Genomic DNA, 20,530 nt, shown 5'->3' with positions numbered 1-20,530 from the left:
TATGGAATGAAAACGTGTTCACCAATTGTTAATTCGTGGCCGCGACATACGTATTTTTCCTAAGAACAATGCACAACCGTACAATTCACATATTTATGTGAAAATCGTTTTGCTACGTAGACTGTAACATTAGCTTATATGGCGCTCGTTTACAAAGCTAACTCAAGAACACGCTAAACTTTTCAAAGGTACATAATGAAGTGATAACAACACAATCATCTAATGAAATTAAGTTTCTTGAATAAATTCAATGTAAAAATCCCGTAATATAATGGGGTTTTAAATAGTAGGCCTACTTACCTGTCGAGAACTAATGGAGATCATGGAGAAGCCTTTCTTTCCACGCATGCGCAGATTCCTCGCTTTAAATTTTATGTGATTTTTTTAAAATTTGCTTCAAGTACTTTATTAATTCGAGTAAATATGCTAGATAATCACAAGTCAAATTTACTTCTCTGTTGGATGTATAATATTTACAAGAAAATATTGAGTATATATTTAGATTTTACTTAATATTCAGGAGTTTTTAATTTTACTAATATATTTTTAGTAAAGATGCATGATTTTTCCTGTTTTATTTACTGAGCCATAAAATAATTTTTTACAGTGTATGTCAACAAGTCTGACAAGGTTTGGATGTGGGAGTCAAGGCCATATAAAGGAAATATTTGAAGAAAATATTGCATAGCCAAAACCAATTTTGTCATATTACAGAACACTACTTTTTTTTTTATCTCTTTTTTCTTTAGTGAAACAAAAAGGTGCTTGTAAATTCCACAGTTAATTACAAAGTAATTACATGTAACATTGAATTAAATGTGAAATTTTAAAGACTGAAATACAAATAATTGTTGAGTTTGAAAAAAACAATCTAAACTAAATCTAAAAATAATTACAAAAATTGATGATGATAAATCGGCACCTTTTTCAGTGATGAGTTATGTTGATGATACATGGGGCAACTTTTTTTGCACAATGTTGCTTGGACACAAATTTCTGCATACTTATTTCGATCACCTGGTTGCCCGATGACGGCAACATTGCTCAAAAAGTTGCTCTGTGTATCATTAGTCTTACATAGGCCTATAGCAAACATGCATTTCATTGAATTTTATTGCAGGTATGACTTACGCTAGTGAATTTTTAATTTTTTTGAAAGATTGACATATGACTTAGCATGGGGAAGATGTGAAAAGTGTTTGGTCTTGCAGTTGAAATGCATTTGACCTATATTATCGTTGTTGAAAGCACTTGTTTTTGCAGAATAAGCATGTTCACTGTTGCAGTGAGAGCTGCGATTGTTGCAAACACTTGCTGCATTCTGGCATGCAGTCACCATGTCGATACATTTGTTTCCTGCGGAACCTGAGATCCACTTGAGTCTTAGCCATTGAAGTTGAGTGGCAGGGTAATTAAAAATGAATTAAATGCCATAGACAAGAATTGATGGCTTTGTGTCTCTACGACACATGTCTTTTTTGGGAGGCTATTCAGTCTCCTACCAGCTGAATTTGTCAGTGATCTTGTTTACCTCTCAGACTGCAACAAGGTTATTTGATTAACTGTATACTATACAGTCTGTCTGTTTTCTGATTATGACAGTAATTGATGTTGCACTTCATCATGTGCAGTATATTTTTAAGCCTTAGGAGAAAAGATCTCCTGTTTTGCTTCTTTATGAATCATCTTGCACATTTGCACAATATTAATGACCCACATTATCATTTGTATTTGTGTAAAGGCTGTAGATTAAATTTTGTTTAATCCATATCATCGGTCTCACCAGGGGAATGTAAAGTATGTAGCTTAACAGTGTATGACAGTCTAAAACAGTCCAGGAAGCTCCATCCTAGGCAGCTGTTGAATGGCGAACACATCTTTTAATAATGAACTCTGCTCTGATCACAAGGAGAAAAGCCTAAATAATTCACATTGTCTCCGCATTATGTCCCCTGCCGTCTCTACAAGCTTTGTCTGGATTCCTCCTGTAACCGCTGGACATAATGGAGAATAGAGTGTAAAATCCCCACCGGTGAGTTTTTGCTGCTTTTCTGCCAAGGAAAAATGTTTTCAATTTGAAACTGGACACTTCTGATTCGCAGAGCTATTTGTTTTAACCAGAGTGGACAGAGCAGTTGCAGGCTTTACTTTGGCTCAGGTTGGAGAAAATTGTATTTTCTATGTCTGTTTTAACAGCAATTTATTTATGGCTCAGCTCAGTATAGCACTCCTTAGTTTAACGTTCAGCTCTCCCTTGACAAACCACAGAAGATCCTCATCAATTTTATATATGGAAAGGTTACCAGTTTCGCAATTTAAATGACTTATTGCATTCCAGTTTAATTATGCATATACTACATATTTTTGGATTAAATGCAGGAGACAAATGCAAAATGTGGGGATTTTTTGGTGTAAAATGCTGATGTTAAATATAAAGTTTAAGTGCACTATTTCAGTGTTTCTTCTAATAAACTATTGATGATAGTATAGCATTCTTTCTCATTATTAGAAACATCATTGCATGTTGTCATTATGTATGACTATGGAATTGACAGAGGTGCTGAAAATATTGCACTGTTCAGATGCTTAATGTGCATGTAAGGGTTTTGTGTATAATTCAAGCCTTTTTCAAGCTTTAAGAAATCTAAAGATTTAAGTTTCAGAATCTCTCAGGATTGACATTTGACATTGCTTACAAGTTTAAATCTTACTGACATCCATTACTATCAATATTAACATACTGAATCGCACTTGGTCTCCTTTCTTGCATTATATTTACACACTGCGTTATCGTTGGTAATTACTTTCTAACAAATACTGAATAATCTAGCTGCTCATGCATATCTGCTCTAACAGTGCTCACTTTTTATGGCCTGTTTCTCAAAATCTGCATTGTTATAATAGTCATTAGCCACTTTCGTAAACCCAGTAAAAAAAAAAAACACATCTGCTGTTCGTTGTAAATGACCTTTAAAGTCTACACCGTTTTCTTTTGGACCGTTCATGCTAAAGGCCTGTTCACACCCAGGATGACATCTCAAAACCACAAATTTTCACTTCTGAGTGACAGAACACCTTATTCGCATTTTACTGCGCTGCTTTTTAAATTGTTTTTCTGTGTAAGCATTTGCTAGATGGAAGTCTTTGACCTTTGCGCCGGGCCGCATTTCTTTTTCAGTAGGCCTTGCGCATGTGTGACGTTAAATTTAAACATGTCTCGAAACACTGCAACGCAGAATAATGGTGTAATTTCCTTCAGAACTTTATGATTGGCCGAAATCAGTCTTCTAACTTCAGCATACTAATCTTATGGCTTGGATATCTTTTACAAGGAGCAGCATTTTGCTGGAGCTCTGTGTAATTGTGACTGTACTGATGTCTGGCTTCTCTCTTGATATATACATGCCATTCATCTCCCTTCCTTATAATCTGTTTCCTATCCCTTGCTCTGGAGTCTGATGACATCAGTCCTTTTGTCAGGAGCAAATGTAATCAGAGATCCTTTATAAGACTTCATGAATCATTTCTACACACAGAAGATGAGAGCCGGCCTGTATCTTATATATTTAGCTGTAAATTGTGAAGATTATTTACGGTGCACATATTATTACTTTGTATATTTAAAATATTGTAGCTTCAGAATTGCTGACTGGAAAGGTCTTATCTGTCTTCTGTGACCTGGAATACTTGATTTTCTTGGTTGTTTAATGCTTAAAAACTTTTCCATTTCCAGTTATTCACTTAATTCAGGCAGGTGAAATGAGAAACAGAAAAGCTAATGGGTTACTCAGACCACAATATAATTATGTCTTAATGTCTATAATACGGCACTATTATGGAGACTCCTGAGAGTGTTTGATAACTGGTGTCTTGCTCTTATTCTCTACAAAGATAATGCGGATATAACTTCCCTCTGTATCTGACATCATCTGGTAAATTGCTGTCAGCCGTGCTTCAATTCACACTGTTTTGATAACAGATGAGATATTGTCAGGTTGTATGAAACAGAGCCTGCAGGCACTGACACAGCAGTGGGACTGGCAATTACCAACAGGCAGATCCAGCAGATCTTGGGTCTGTGACGGCAACTGTAGCTTGTCTCCTGCATTAGATTGAAGGAAACAAGATAGCACTGTGTGGTGATGCTATCTGTGAAGGGAAAAACAAAAGAAAGCCGTGAGGAACATAGTGGATTGAAGCAGATGGAGACTGACATAGATGACAGTTCAAAAATAGGCCTCATGCAGATAGGCAGAAGAAAGTATATTGAAATGATGACATTAAATGTAAAAGGTTATGGATCAGAATTCCCACAATTATGAAAAACCTGGACATTTAAGGAAAAACTATAGTTTTCATGACGGAAAAACTAAAACAATAAATTAAAGTAAAATAAAAAAATAAAACTTAAGATAAATGTTAACTGAAATAAAATAAAATATAAAGAACCTTAAACTTATTTTATTTTAGCTAGTTTCCAAGGTAACATTTCTCATTTTCTTTCAGATAAACTTGAATTACTACAATAACCAAAACTAAAACTGAAATAAAAATGAATAAAAACTATATTGGCAAATTTTAAAAGAGCAGAATCTAATAAAAATGGCAAAAAGGCATCACAAAATTACTAAAACTTTAAACTAAATTAACATGGAGGCAGAAAATTAAGCGAATTCAAAACAGTAACAAAAACTATAATAGTGTCTTAGTGATACTAAAATACAACTGATATTAAAATGCATTCAAATATCATAATTTCTATAGTGAGTATACATTTTATGCTAAAATATGTTATTGGCATAAATGTTCAAAGCAGGAGGATGTCATTAATTTAATATAAAAATATTCAACATTTTTTTTTACAAACATAATGCATACAATATTAATATTGTTTTGTTTTAGTAATAGACTGTTGCCATTGTATTATATGTCATTAATGGATAAAATATTCGAAATATTCAAGAATTTTCAATTCTGACAGACATTTTCAAAACAGGATGATGTTTGAGGCTCATCTTAAATATTATCATTTTTTAAACATATATAATATATAATAATACAATAAGTATACTGTTTTAGCAAGACTGTTCGAAATTTATTGTTAATCTAGTTTTATCTATTACTCTAGTAAGTAATATGATACATATTCTGTTTCTTTAGTAAGACTATATCTAAACAGTATATACATTTTTAATTATTGTTTGCACAGTTTGTCTGTTCCAATAACAGTAAACTGTCAATGTTAAATCAACCTTTATATCATAAAGCACCAATTTGGTTCTGTTTACAGACCTCAGTCCTGTTTCTTCAGGCTGAAATATGACATTCTATTCACATTGTTCTCTCTATTAGTATATCAATGTCCACTGGATATCTGATGCTCTCCATATGCTAATCTGCAAGTTTAATGAGACGTGCCACCATAGCAACATTTCACCTAAGTGAATGAAGGGACACTTTCTATTGTTTGACTATTGTAACATGTTGCTCTTCAGTATTAAACCTAGCCTGATTTTTTTGTCTGAGTTGATTATGTTTCATTATCTGTGGATGATATGCGATTTACATGCTTCCCTCTTTTTGTAGGATGTCATTGCGGATTCAGTATAGAGCACTATGATGATTGATCAGCTCATGGATCCTCTCTGAGACGGCGTGTGTGTGTGTGTGTGTGTGTGAGAGAGAGAGAGAGATAGAGAGAGAGGAGGGAGCAAAGAATAAAGCAGGAGACACTCATACAAGACAAGTTTAGAGGAAACACCTGGAACGAGACGCTGAGGACAAACCTCACCCTTCTTTTAATCGAGTCTTCCTGTGCTGGAGGATGAGCGCTGTCTTTGCTAAACTGGACCCCAGGAGAATTGAGTGGGAGTCGTCCTGGTATGGACTCCACTCGCGAATCCTGCGCACTAAACCTGTGGACTCCATGCAGGAGGGCTCAGATGACCTGCACGGCACCAGGCTCGCCCGTGTGCTCACTACGGTGGATCTGGTGTCACTTGGGGTGGGCAGCTGTGTGGGCACTGGCATGTATGTGGTCGCCGGGCTTGTGGCTAAGGAAATGGCAGGACCTGGAGTGATCTTGTCCTTCATCATTGCAGCTGTGGCTTCCATTCTGTCAGGTGAGAATTTATGACTTTTGATAGCTTATGAACAGTTTGCATTTGAATTTAGGGCATCAAAAATCACTGCTGGTGCTCTAACATAAATAGGCCTCTTATCTGTCCAGTTAGCTTGACAATTGCATGTTTTATATATACTGTGTGTGTGTGTGTGTGTGTGTGTGTGTATATATATATATATATCTATATATATATATATATATATATATATATATATTTTATATATATAAATTTCTTTTTTTATGTGTCCTGAAGGCTGTGAGATAACTCCACCTGTCTTTAATCATGGCCAGCTGTGCTGTTTTCTATGTTTTATTTAGATAAAATTATTCAAATTTAAGTCTAAAGTTCACAAAACCACAGCAATAATATATACCTTATGGGGTCTCTTAGCTTACCTTTAGCAGTTGTTATTTGACTATTTTTTTAAACCAGAGTAAGTCAACCAGACCAAGACTTGGCCCAGTTCTAGACCAAGAACCACAAGACTGAGACCTGTCAGGCCAAGAACCAGACCATTAATCTGAATAAACTGAAATAGAGTAATAACATAAAATATTAATAATACAAAAAAGAAATAAAAGAATGGTCAATTTATTATTGAATTTTAAACACGGGCCAATCAACTATTCACCTTGTTGCAAAATAAAAAATAGAAATAATACTTAAAATAATTTTTTTTTCAATACATTTAAAAAATAAATTAATAATATAAATAAACCATATTGCCACAATTATTTTCCTAATAAACAGAAAATAAAAACTTAAGACTTAATAACTTAATGTTATTTTTAAACATTAATAAACTTTATTATTTTTAATACTCATAATTTTCTGCATAAATTATGAATGTGAATAATTTTTCAGAAAATTAAAACAAGACTACTATTTTGAATTTGAAATTTATAATAATGCTTATTATTTTTTTTTTATTTTTTTGATGTTATATAATAATATATTTTTTATAATTTATAAATATAAATACTATAATAAAACTTCAAACATGGTAAGCTTTAACTATCAATGACTTAAGTGGTCGAAAACAGCTCTCATTATTTTTTTTTCCTAATAAAGACAGAGCTCCAGGTAATTTCTACATAAATTATAAATATAAATACTATAATAAAACTTCAAACATGTTATGGTTTAAATAAGTTATATTATTAATAATAATAATTTGAAATTCTACATTAAATTATAATTATAGATAATTTTACATTGCCACTAAAACTTCAAACATGGTAAATTAATTGCTTTTCCCTAATAATCAGAAAATAAAAACACATAGAAATGATAACCTGAGACCTAAATTAACATCCATAAATGGCCGCATCCACAAAATTCCAGACGTTGACTTTAAATGTGTTTCTGCATTCTGAACTTGTCAAACAGCTAATCTCAGTGATTTTCACACAGGCGTCTGCTATGCTGAGTTTGGTGTGAGAGTGCCTAAAACAACAGGCTCCGCCTACACATACAGTTATGTCACAGTGGGAGAATTTGTGGCCTTTTTTATTGGCTGGAATCTCATTTTGGAGTATTTGATTGGCACAGCAGAGGGGCCACGTGCACTGAGTGTCAGCATTTTTTCGCATGTTCGACTCTTTAGCCAATCACACCATCAGCCGCTACATGATCAACCATCTTGGAACATTGAATGGCCTGGGTAAGTGTCTTTCCTAGTGATCAGAAACTAAACAAATCACTTGTGTGGTTGATGTGGTCTTTATCCATCCTTCATGTTCCTCACACAGTTCATTTGTTTGTCTCTTTTCAGGTAAGGGAGAGGAATCTTATCCAGACCTGCTGGCTCTGCTGATCGCTATGGTGGTGACGGTGATTGTGGGTTTTGGGGTGAAAAACTCTGTGAGCTTCAATAATGTGTTGAATATGGTTAACCTGGTCGTGTGGGTCTTTATGGTGCTTGCTGGACTGTTTTTCCTTTCTGGAGCCAACTGGGAGGATGGGAGGTTTCTGCCCTATGGCTGGTCAGGGGTAAGAATGTTAGCTATATAGGAATATATGCATTACTCTTTGTCTTCAATGAATGTGATGTTTAGCAAAATGAGCATTCTGCTATAATAAAGATCAATATTTTTTATGTGCTCTGTAGGTCATGCAAGGAGCTGCAACCTGTTACTACGCCTTCATTGGCTTTGATATTATCGCCACCACAGGAGAAGAGGCCAAGAGCCCTGACACTTCCATTCCATATGCCATAACAGCGTCTCTCGTCACCTGTCTCACAGCGTACGTCTCTGTGAGTACAGTGACTCCTCTCATACCCAAATACTGGACTGAGAACCACATTAGTTGTAGTTTTGTTTAATTACATAATTTTTTAACAAGTTTACCAAATAAGATATTATTTCTGTCATGATTCTGCTTTCTAAGGATTTAAGATCTGAGATTAATCAACCCCTAGTTTTCAATAGTAAATATAAATACATAGAAAAAAACCTGCCTATATTTTGTGCATTTGTCTGTGGAGTATTGTCACATTTATCTTGTTCACTGGAGGTTTTAGGGCATTATTCTCTGTCACAATTATTCATATTTTTATACATGATAATTTTATCAATTCATAGTTGAAGTGCAAATAAATAACTAAATAAATCTTAAAGTAATAACTCCAATAGTTATTTAGCTAGCAATAGCTAATTTAATACAAAATAAATATTTGCAAGGTATTTTAATAATTTGCTCTAACTTTAGTACAATAAAAAGCCAATTATTTAAGCCTAATTTTAATTTTAAGATGCGTTTTCTGCAAAATTATATAATTTTTTGTTGCATTTATAATATCTCGAATACGGTTTTTCTCACTAAGTTTAAATGGATCTGTGTAATATAAAATTTGAAAACATATAGTGGCCTTTACTTTTTTAAAGGGGTAGCTCACCCAAAAATGAAAATTCTGTCATTAATTACCTGCCCTCATGTTGTTCCAAACCCGTAAGACCTTTCTGTGAAATCCAAGAGCTTTCTGATTCTTCACAGACAGCAACAGACATGACATGTTCAAATATACTGTTTATGTGCAAAGAAAACAAAAAGAACAACTTTTTTTCAACAATTTCTACTCTTACGTGTCAGACAATGACACAAAAAGTATTCTCGTAGCTTCATAACATTAAGGTTGAGCCACTGATGTCACATGGGCTAATTTAATGATGTCCTTACTATTTTTCTGGGCATTGAACATGTCAGTTGCATTGCTGTCCATGCAGGGTCAGAAAGCTCTTGGATTTCACCAAAAATATCTTAATTAGTGTTCTGAAGATAAATAAAGGTCTCACGGGTTTGGAACGTCATGAGGGTGAGTAATTAATGACAGAATTTTTGGGTGGACTATCCCTTTAAGAAGCATGTACCTGTCAAAGGGATCATCATACATATGGTTCAGAAAGCTTTTTTTTTATGTACCAGCTTATAGATAGCCTGAAAGATATTAATAAAATAAACATGGATTCTATACTTTGTAACCTAACTCTGACATCAAACTGTTTACCAAATTTGAATATTGAATTATTAAAGGAGAGGCTCTGCAGAAAAAATAGGTGTTCAAGATAGGCAAGTATTTCAGCCTACATTGCACATTCAAACAATTCAATGAATCATTCAAGCACTTAAGAGCTGGCCTGTAATTTATTTAAGCCCTATTCTGATCCCTAGAGCTGAAGACCTCTACTCATTCTTTTTCAAATATTAATCTGAAAGCAATTTGCTTTTATTCTCCTGAGACAGATTGAATGCATCATGAGTTTTCTTATTGTGCAATGGAATTGGATTATTCATTATACAGCATCCATTCATCGCTACACCTTGAATTAAGTTCTGGACTGAGATTGTGTCCTAAAGCACATTTCATGCCACGTATTTTAAATTGTTGTGACAAACTGCCACATAATAAGCTTTTTACCTGTTTATATGTCTGAGGTGAGTGTGATTCTGACGCTGTTGGTGCCATTTAACCGGATTGATGGCGATGCCCCGCTTATGGAGATGTTTGCCATTCACGGCTTCTTGGCAGGGAAGTATATTGTAGCTGTGGGCGCTGTTGCAGGACTCACTGTCAGCCTGCTGGGATCTCTGTTCCCTATGCCCAGAGTTATCTATGCCATGGCAGGAGATGGGCTGCTTTTCAGGTATTGGTCTATATGCTTTTCTTTATTTTATGCTATGCATGTTTTACAAGCTTTTTATCCCAAGTTTGTTTCAGTGCTATTTTAAGTACCATTGAAATGGTTTTGGTAATATTTTGAATTAGATTTAATTTTTATATTTTCTGTTTTCAGTTTAATTTTAGTAAACATTTTAGTAATTCATTGTTGGTTCAAATTGTTATTAGTTGTTATTGTTGTTTTACTGTTAATATGTAGTTTTTAATCACAAAGATTTGGCCAAATTGTGCAGCCCTATACAAACAAGTGAAGCAAACCTGGATTTAAAAAAAACAAAAAAAACAAAAACAATTTTAAATCACAAATTCAAATTTTTTTTTTTTAAGTTAAAGTTTTAAAAATTTTAGGTTTTGGTCATCTTTCTTTCTTTCTTTTTTTCTTCCTTTCTTTCATATGTCTATATAGTATTTAAGCACTACAGCAATCCCTATAAGGTTTTCAATAGCAATTAAAAAATCACAATGAGATATTTTATCTGAAAAATTGAGATTTTCTTTTAGTTAAAGTTTTAGTAATTTTTTTTTTTTTTATTGTAATTTGTAATTTTTATTAATATTTTATGCAGATATAGTTTTTAGTCACAAAATAAAACACAAAGAAGCAAACCTAGAATGTTTTAAATTACATTTTTAGTAAGTTTAAGGAATTTTCCTGTAGGTTATTGCAATTTTTATTTGTTTTATTATAAATTATGTGTATATTATTTTTTAACAAATCGTTGCTCAAATTGTGCAGCCTTACAAACATATTAGTCCTGGATTAAAATGCAATTATATATTTTAGTTACAGTTTTAGCCATTTTATTGGATATTTTTGTCATTATTTTCAAATATCTTTATAGAATTTTATATAATTTATTAGGTTTTGTTTATTTTGTTTTAGTACCTCAAAGTGCCTTGTCTTGGCAATTCTGAAATGGATTTTTTTTTTTTTCAGTGAATGATGATTTTATTTCAAGTAACAAAAATGTTTTTTTTTTTTTATGGTTTTAGTTTTAGTTACCTATAATAACTCTGGCTTGTTTGTGTGTACGCCAGGTTCCTGTCCTTTGTGAGTCCGCACACAGAGACGCCTGTGCTGGCCTGTGCTGTATCAGGCTCTCTGGCTGCTCTGTTGGCTCTTCTGGTGAGTCTGAGGGACCTGATCGAGATGATGTCCATCGGCACGCTGCTGGCCTACACACTGGTGTCAGTATGTGTGCTGCTTCTGCGATATCAGCCCGACAGAGACGGCTTCACCAGTTTCCTTACTGAGGAGGAAGAGGAGGAGAGGAAGAGGAAGGAGGAAAAGATGGCAGCTAGTGAGAAGGACATGAACTCACCTGATGGAGAAGAATACGCCGACAACCCCTGTGGGTCCAAGAACCTCCCCTCCAAAGGAGACGACGAAACTCTGATTGAAAAGTCGGACTCTGGAGGTTACCAGTCGGATAGTTCCGGCTACGGCGCTGGAGATAACAGCACTGAGGTGGATGACTCCAATAGTCTCTTGAAACGCATTTTGGGGTCTCATTATTACACTATACGGATGCGTTTGGGCCTTCCAAACTTGGGCGATAGGCCCACACCTGCAACAGGACGTACTGTTACTTCCTGTGTCCTCCTTTTCTTCATCTTGACCTTCTTTCTCTGGACACTTGTCATCTATGGCTTCGACCAGGTCTCAGGAGGAGCTCGCTGGGCAATATTACCTTTTATAATTACTGTGATTGTCCTCATGGTCACTTTGGTTATTATTATTCTCCGGCAGCCAGAGAACCCTAAAAAGTTACCCTACATGGCGCCCTGTGTTCCCTTTGTGCCCATCGCTGCCATGCTGGTGAACATTTACCTCATGCTCAAACTCTCCAGCATCACCTGGGTGCGCTTTGTGGTGTGGTGCTCACTAGGTAAGCCAGATCTTCTCTTGTGTATGCTAGACATTAGGGCTACATGATTAATCAGAATAAAACCTATTATAACGTAGTATGATTATTAAATTGCAATAAATAAATATAAGCGCATATTGCATGTTAAACACAGAACTATTCTTACATGTGAGCAGCTCATTATTTACTCATTATCAACAAAAAAGGTCTGATCTATAATTTAACATTTAAAAATTAAGAAATTAAGACTCAATTTTAATTGTTTTCTACTTTATTATACAATGAAATATCACAATAGTAAATTTTTTTTTTTTTTAATTTTGAATCTAAATATATTGTTTAAATAAAATATTAAATATTGTGAAATAATATTTTGTGGTGTAGTTGTAGTAGTAAATCATAAAATATTATTTAATATTATTTAATATTTTTTAAATAAATCTTATACATTTTACAGTGAAACCTTACAATAGTAATATTTCTTTAGTTTTTGTTGTTGTTGATTTTATTTGGATAAACTATTTTATATTATACAAATATTTTATTTTATTATTATATAAATAAATTATTTAAAATGCATTATTTAAAAATGATTTTATTTATTTTTAAATAATATAAAAAATTTATTTTAATTATTTTAATTTATTTTTTTTATATAATGTATTATTTAACTGTAAAATAAGGTATTATATTTATTTACATATATTATTTCTATATTATGTATTTACAATATTCTTTACATATTATTTACAATTAATATTTATATATATTTACATGTATTATTTTTTGCAATATTAAATTATTTACTTATTTAATGTTATTTAAATATTTATAATTATTATTTAAAATTAATATTTATATTTATATTGTGATATTTCACTGTAAAATAAAATACAGAGTATACTTTATAATACTCCATACATAACCATACATAACATTTTGATTGGCCAGTCGGTAGACAGGAAGCGAAGTGGGAGAGAGAGAGGGAGGCAGTATCAGAAAAGGTCCATTAGCCGGGACTCGTACTCGGGACGGCTGAAGCACAACAGTGCTAAATGTCGGTGTACTGCCTGTGAGGCTATCGGCACCAAAAAAAAAGTTTTTTTAATATTACATTTAAAATCACAATCACAATTTTTATCAGCAAATCATGCAGCTCTACTCCATATATTCCCAATCATCTGTAAACACCCATTTACACCAAGAATGATAACTATAGCGATGACTATATAAGCTGCACGCTGCAGTTCTTAAAGTGATTCCAAAGATATTCCTTTATGTTGTTAATGTTATAGTCATGGTGCGCACTTCCCTGTTCTCATAGAATTAGAATGATCATCCTCGGTGTGAATGGGCCTTAACTGTCCCCATCTCTTCATCCTACAGGTGTGCTGATCTATTTTAGCTATGGGATGTGGAACAGTTCGCTGGAACTCAGCGCTAGAGAGGAAGCGGCTCACGCCAGCTCCTACCAGAGGTATGACACAGAGGTGGACGACAGCTTCAATATCGATGAAGACCTCCCCCCTCAGGAGGACGAAGAGGACGGACAGTACCAGGGCTGGGCGGCTGAGGAGCGTGGCTATCAGAAACACTACCAGCAGCACTATGATGAACAGAGACCGTCCAACAGTCATAATTACAGAGGCAAAGGCAGGACCAATAAAGGCTTTGAGGAGCTAGTCAATGAAGAGTATTCACCTGAGTGAGCAATATACACTAAACTACTGTCGCAGTGGAGGTTGGATTTGGGTGACCATGATTTTGGCAAATAGAATATGTCCCTAGGTCAATGCGGCAATACTGTAATAAGTAATGAAGACAAAAGGAAAATGTGCATTATGAGGATAAATTAGACAATTTTAATTAAAACATACTGTTGATAATACATTTAAAGTCAGAATAAAATGGAAGCGACATATAGTGATACATATCAGAGTGAATGGAAAATCATGTTACGAAATTTGAGTAAAAACGGAAAAAAAAAAAAAACCATGATGCGTGGAAAAATGGTTTACAAGAAGATCATTAAGATGCATTTATAAAACATGAATTTTCATTTCATGCTTACTTTAAAACAATTTCTTTTTTATTTAATTTATATAATAAAGTAGTGTCCATTCAATAAATCCATTATTAAAATTAATATTTTTGTTTTGATTAGGATCTCATGAGACCAAATGGGTAGTTAATGGTTAACATTAGTATGTGCTTGTTTGAGAGGAACAAATGTCAGTCCAGGAACACATTCTACTTGACAGAATCAGTCACTGAAGGATTTTCTAGGTTTGAAGGTGTTGTTAATCATATCCCTCTAATTATTAAAACATTTTGTGTGTATTTCTTAGTGAACTTAAACATATTTATTCTTGAACAGCTACTTGGTAAAATGCATTTGCACCTTGTGACAGATAAGCGATTATCTAGAGGGATGTTTAGACCAGTTTTCTTTTAAATTGAGGCTTCATAAGTGCCTTTAAATAGCCCCTCCTTAATATTATTCTACTTTAATCAAATATAAGCTTGCTTAGATATTTAACAGAATTAGTATTTCTTTCTCAAGTGAGCTGTTGTTACAGTGTTGGTTTTAAATTCACTTTTTCATTATACTTAGATCCTAAAAGCAATGTCTTTGTCTTCTCCGTATAAAAACTCAGGATGACTCTTTAAAGCAAAAACTCATGCAAGTTGTCACTACATGAGCAGAAACCCTCTGTAGATGCATTGAGTGGACTTTTCACCTTACATCATCTCCACAGCTGTGTTTGATCTAAAAGCTCAAACTCCCCCTTGAATTTCAGGGGGAAATATTATGATTGGCTCCCTGTGAAAGCTTAATAGTTCTCAAAATATTTTGCGACGTTGATATCAAATTCCTCCTATGTTGGTTTGTAGAAATGTCTTTCTCTTGTGGTTTGACCCTTGTTTAGGTTTGCACGAAGATATTTATATTTCTTCCCTACAGCTATAACATTTATATTCACAGAGATCAAGAGTTACATGTTTGAAAGAATATACAAATATATTTCAAATGAAATATTAAAATTAATATATTTTACAAGCACAAATGGTGTCTTTTTTGTGTCATCAGCTATAACAATATTTTGCGAGTTCATGTTTTCATTTAGACACATTACATTTGTGTAACATGAGATGGCGTGACGATTTGAAAAAGCACTATGCATAACACTGGACGGTAGTTTTATGTCTTCAAACCCCCAAACAGTGCATAAAATAATACATTACAACAATAAATCAACCCTCCAACCATATGAGACCAGAAAAATGACCGGTTATCTTCTTACAGATATTTTTTCTCAAATTTCAAACGCTGATTTCCTAGGAGGTTGTGTGCAGGAAGCTGTGAGGAGATCAGGAAAACAGTGCAGATGACATCTGGTCATTTAATCACACAGGTTTCCTGTTCGTCTGTCTTTCTGTCTGTCTGGGTGTACATGCTTTCCTAAATGCTGGCATTATATAATAAGCTTATATGCACAACAAGTAAAAAAAAAAGTTAAAAGAAAGTCACCGAAAAAATATAGGAGCAAAATGAATAGTGTAAATACTTTGACTCACAAACGTCCATGAAAAAACATGCCTAGGGAATCAAGAACTGTTTCCCTTTGAATTCTTTTCAGTGTCTGTTCAAACAAAGCCTTTAATATTTAAACGTCTGGGAGTTTTAGATAACAGTTTCCACTGAATTCTCTGTCCCCGCCAAATCTTCACATGTTTGCAGTCAAACCATGGCAGTTAAAAAACTATTTCTTCACATATTTGGTATGTGCTCAAATCTTGAGGTAAGGAGTCTGCGGTCCTATCCAGTGTGTCTTCACTCTCACACATGTGCGCTCTTGGCATGGTTGTTAATAGGAGGGCCGGAGTTGGTAACTCCGCTGTGTTTTGAGTAGTAGTAGTGGTTTTCAGGATTTTGACTTGGGCCGTCGCCCCTTGAGCAACAAATCATCACAGAGCTGCCAAAAAAACAAAGGACTGAACCGACCCAGCCAGCATACAGAGAGAATCCGAACGACATCAGGCCGTCTTCGTGAAGCACTCCGATGGGGAACCACACCGTCGACACCATCCCGCACAGAGCTGAAAACAACAGGAAGGCCACTATAACGTAATACCAGAATCATGGAGAATAGCAAACTGACTTGACTGCAATGAAAAAAGTCACCTTCAAATCAAGTAGGTTTTTGTGGGTCAGTGTATCAGATTTGCTTGACCAATCGAACCTGATCTGAAATTTGCATTTGGAAAGCTTTCACCCTCACATGAAATTCCAGAAAGCGTAGATTCTCTTTGAAATTAGAGCATTTTGCTGAACAACAGTAAATGTGACCACACCTTAGGACTTTTGTGTTGTTACTTTACGGAACAAACTAGCCAAATGTAAACCAGTCACCTGTAGAAATGGGTCGGACAGTTGACCATGACTGGCTCTTCCCACTCTAACAGGATGTAGGAAATCTCTGGATGTTTTACAGTTTCTTCAGTCAAGGACATTTTCAGCCCTGTTTGTTGAAAGCTTGACTTTAGAGAGGATATGTACAACCAGAGGACGACATCTAGCATTTTGCTTGGAACTGCAACATTTTCAACAATTTAACACATTTTTATTTTAGGTTCATGAGTAATATATCACTGGGTCCTTTTTTTGCAGGAAATGGTACCATGGCTGTTCTAGAAATGGTGCTTGGGTGTTATTAGTTAAATGGGTTTTGGTAAATACCAAGTTTAATATGATGGAGTTGATTAAGTGTAGCACTTAACACTTAAAAAAAAAAAAAGTTACAAAAGGGGTTTTTGCCTCGATGCCATATAGAACCATTTTTGGTTCCCCGAAGAACCTTTCAGTGCACAATTCTTCAAAGAAACATTTGTTCTTAGTGTGCAGAACATTCATTCTGATGTTCAATCTGAAGCATCCAAGGATATTGAAGGTTCTTCATTGAAGAGAATGAAGAACCTTTATTTATAATAGTGATAAGTGCTACTTTAAACTGTAAAATCCACAAATTTAGGATTGAGTAAAAAGTTTAAAGGACAGTTCAGTTAAAAGTAGAAAGGATGCATTCATTGAACATAATCCCTCTTGGCGGTTACATGAGAGTTCATTAGTGAAGTAGTGATACAAGTAGATCTTTTCAGTTAATTAACCCATCCAAATCATAAATGACAGGTTTACACACTGACTATATAACAGCTTTCCCTCTATTTGTCAAAAAAAAAGTTATCCTATATGACTTCAGAAGACTTAGAATATAATACACAAAACAACTTTGTTGATAATTTTATATTATTTAAACTCTCATTAATTGAAAACAGAGAATAGCACATTATTGACTCTTTTCGTGTTCTATAACAAAGAAAGTGAACAGATTTTGGAACAACATTTGAGTGAATAAATGACAGCGCTTTAATTTTGGGGTGAACTATCCCTTTAAGAAATTACCATTGAAATGTCCAAATTGTTGAGATGTGAATGACACCTCTTCCTGAGGCTGACGGTCTGACCCTAATATATTTCTCATCAGTAACACTGTAATAACTCACATATGAACAGTATAAGAAGTCCTCCCAGCACTGCGCGTCTGTGTTTGGTGTCTTCAGTCTCTTGGCTCAGCTTGACGCATGGCATCGCCAGCAGCACGAGCGCCAGAGCCGGCAGACCGAGCAGAGAGGAGGAGACCATCAGAGCGCGAGACGTCTGGATGTAAGCTTCAAACAAACACAACAACAAATGCATTCAGCCTCCCTGAAAATCTATAATTTGCACAAAAAAAAAAAAAAAAAAAAAAACCCTAAATCGGAATAAATAATAAAAGATTGCATGCAAAGAAAATAATGATTTGTTGAACTCTTTCTCACCTGGTATATCGAGGATCTGGTTGAGTGAGATGCAGTGATAGAGAGCAGTAGAGATAACGCACTCTGTCCACAAGCCCTTGGTCTCCAGCTCATCCATCTTCCTGCAGGTGTGCATGCCGTATTTACAGGTCACCACCCAGTCGTTTGTTGAGGTCGCTATTATAATACCAGTCCAGCCGATGCAGCTCATTAAAAAACCACAAAGCAGACGACAGCTATGGGACATTCTTACTGAATATATACAAATGTGTTCGCAGAGAAGAAGTTTATGGTATTCAAGTAAAAAAAATAAAAAAAAATACTAACACAAAAACATTAAAAAATATTTTAAGATCACTGACCCTAAATTATAGAGAAGATGCGCATACTAACAGTTTGAGAATGGACTGTGAAAACAATCCAGTTGGTAAATTTACTTTTTATAGTGGACGTGCCCAGCTTTCAGCCAATCAGAAGAAATCACAGCCACATACATCACAATCGCCTTCCCTCAAAGTTTGGAGAATAACATCTTTGATTTATTACAGTTATAATAAGTATCTGCTTTCATTTTCTCTCTCAGTTTTATATTTTTCGGCTTATTCCCAAATTAAATAATCGGTTTAATAATTCACAAACTACAACAGAACTTTATGTCAACCGTAACAATTTAAAAAGACGCTTTCTGAGGAAGTATGAAATTATTATTTTGGGTGTGAATGCCATCTAGTGGGTTAGATGATATAATGCTGACCGAGATCAATTTTTGGCATCAGAAACATATCTGGACTCTTTATGATGACTCATACCAAGCTCAGAGAAACCACCCTTACTAAATGACAGAAAACAGATTTATACACTACTGTTCAAATGTTTGGGGTCAGTAATTATTATTATTTTTTTTATATATATATATATTGGGGGAGATTTATTGTATTTAATTATTTTTTATGTTTTTTTTTTTTTCCTGGATGACAAAGTTTATTTTTCAGCAGCCATTACTCCAGTGTCACATGATCCTTCAGAAATCATTCTAATATGCTGATTTGCTGCTCAAGAAACATTTATTATTAATGTTGAACACAGTTGTATTACTTAGTATTTTTCTTGAAACCATGATACATTTTTTCATGATTCTTTGATGAATAGATAGAACATTTTTAATAGATTTTTTGTTTCTTTGTTGAATTGTTTTCTGAGAGTTTTGTATTTAGTAGAAGTTTTTGTAACATTGTAAAAGTCTTTGCTGACTTTTCAGGATTCTGTGATGAATAGAGATCAGCCCAAACTTTTGAACCACATTGCCACCTGTTGAAGATACACCTGTAAAAGGACAAAAAACAAAAATAAAATCAACAAAGAAATGTGTACAATAAATGACCAATTCAAAGTTCCGTAACAAAATGTAGTTGGTTTAATTAAATAATCAAAAGTGGCACAAGAAAGGTAATGTAACAACGAGAAACAACACTTGATGACACAATCTAGTACATAGCTTGCCTCAGCAAAATGCCTACAGTAGTTTTCATAGGTCTCATAAAAAAAGGCACCTTTCACTGCCTTGATTTTTAAAACGATTGCCTTCGGGTACCTTCTTCTTATCTTATTCTTTGACAGTCTGTCTGATTACACAGTACCACTGCGGAGATTTCACAAAATGTCATTTATGTCAGTATCTCAAACGTTGTTTAAAAATGTTTATAAACTTGAAATGATTCGCATTTGTACTTTCTAGAGCCTTAGAAGACAAATATATTAAATATTACAAATCCTTCACAAAACATTTTTTTTGTAATTTATACACACAGAACACTGCATTGTTATACATGTATACATATGGAATACGATAGGAAAATATATACAATGGGACATGCAAACAATAAAACAGCACTTCTGTTCTTGTCAAACCTTTCCACGCTGACACAGGAAGGTGATCTCCTTGCTCTCAGCCAAAAATATAAAATCATTGACCCTGATAATGATTTACCCATAAAAAAAAGGAGATTCTAACAGTTCCCTCACCTACTGCTATTAAATAACATCCTGTAAAACCGCTCACATACTTGAGACCCTTAATTGCTACCATGCTTTCAGACAATAGGCTAAGTTTACAGGATTGTAAGGTTTTGAAGTGATAGGTGACAGCGCTTTTAATTTTGGGTGACTAGCCTATACACTTAGAAATACCATTGAAATGTCCAAATTGTTTAGATGTGAATGAACACCTCTTTCTGAGGCTGACGGTCTGACCCTAATATATTTCTCATCAGTAACACTGTAATAACTCACATATGAACAGGTATAAGAAGTCCTCCAGCACTGCGCGTCTGTGTTTGTGGTGTCTTCAGTCTCTTGGCTCAGCTTGACGCATGGCATCGCCAGCAGCACGAGCGCCAGAGCCGGCAGACCGAGCAGAGAGGAGGAGACCATCAGAGCGCGAGACGTCTGGATGTAAGCTTCAAACAAACACAACAACAAATGCATTCAGCCTCCCTGAA

At 34.5% G+C, this 20,530-nt stretch overlaps 2 protein-coding genes and 1 pseudogene across 2 annotated transcripts; 1 reads left to right on the top strand and 2 right to left on the bottom strand.

Moving 5' to 3' along the window:
* Window positions 1-5,363: 5,363 nt before the first annotated feature.
* LOC109090192 (probable cationic amino acid transporter) lies at window positions 5,364-14,165 on the top strand. Its single transcript, XM_042751967.1, is given in 8 exon segments — window positions 5,364-6,122; window positions 7,539-7,711; window positions 7,713-7,788; window positions 7,900-8,117; window positions 8,236-8,382; window positions 10,062-10,270; window positions 11,344-12,194; window positions 13,560-14,165. Coding segments are annotated over 8 exon segments (2,295 nt in total). The 5' UTR covers window positions 5,364-5,824; the 3' UTR covers window positions 13,883-14,165.
* A 1,011-nt stretch (window positions 14,166-15,176) lies between these two features.
* On the bottom strand, window positions 15,177-18,934 carry LOC109090786 (claudin-11-like). The gene is made up of 3 exons (XM_042751968.1): window positions 18,054-18,934; window positions 17,739-17,903; window positions 15,177-16,274 (listed from the first exon to the last, which is right to left on the bottom strand). Exons 1-3 carry the CDS (start codon window positions 18,277-18,279, stop codon window positions 16,015-16,017), a joined length of 651 nt encoding a protein of 216 aa, XP_042607902.1. The 5' UTR covers window positions 18,280-18,934; the 3' UTR covers window positions 15,177-16,014.
* A 376-nt stretch (window positions 18,935-19,310) lies between these two features.
* LOC122142255 overlaps window positions 19,311-20,530 on the bottom strand; it is a 3,289-nt pseudogene continuing 2,069 nt past the window's right edge.

This window comes from Cyprinus carpio, chromosome B24 (assembly GCF_018340385.1).
Source record: "Cyprinus carpio isolate SPL01 chromosome B24, ASM1834038v1, whole genome shotgun sequence".
In the NCBI taxonomy this organism is placed as follows: Eukaryota; Metazoa; Chordata; class Actinopteri; order Cypriniformes; family Cyprinidae; genus Cyprinus; species Cyprinus carpio.
The sequence above is the reverse complement of the archived record's forward strand: the minus strand, read 5'-3'. Positions and strand labels throughout refer to the sequence as shown.

Coding starts and splice junctions, on each gene's coding strand:
- LOC109090786 (XM_042751968.1), bottom strand. CDS start 18,279: ATGTCCCATAGCTGTCGTCTGCTTTGTGGTTTTTTAATGAGCTGCATC. Junction 17,904..18,053: donor CCAGATCCTCGATATACCAG/GTGAGAAAGAGT, acceptor GTTTGTTTGAAG/CTTACATCCAGACGTCTCGC. Junction 16,275..17,738: donor ACTTCTTATACTGTTCATAT/GTGAGTTATTAC, acceptor TGTTGTTTTCAG/CTCTGTGCGGGATGGTGTCG.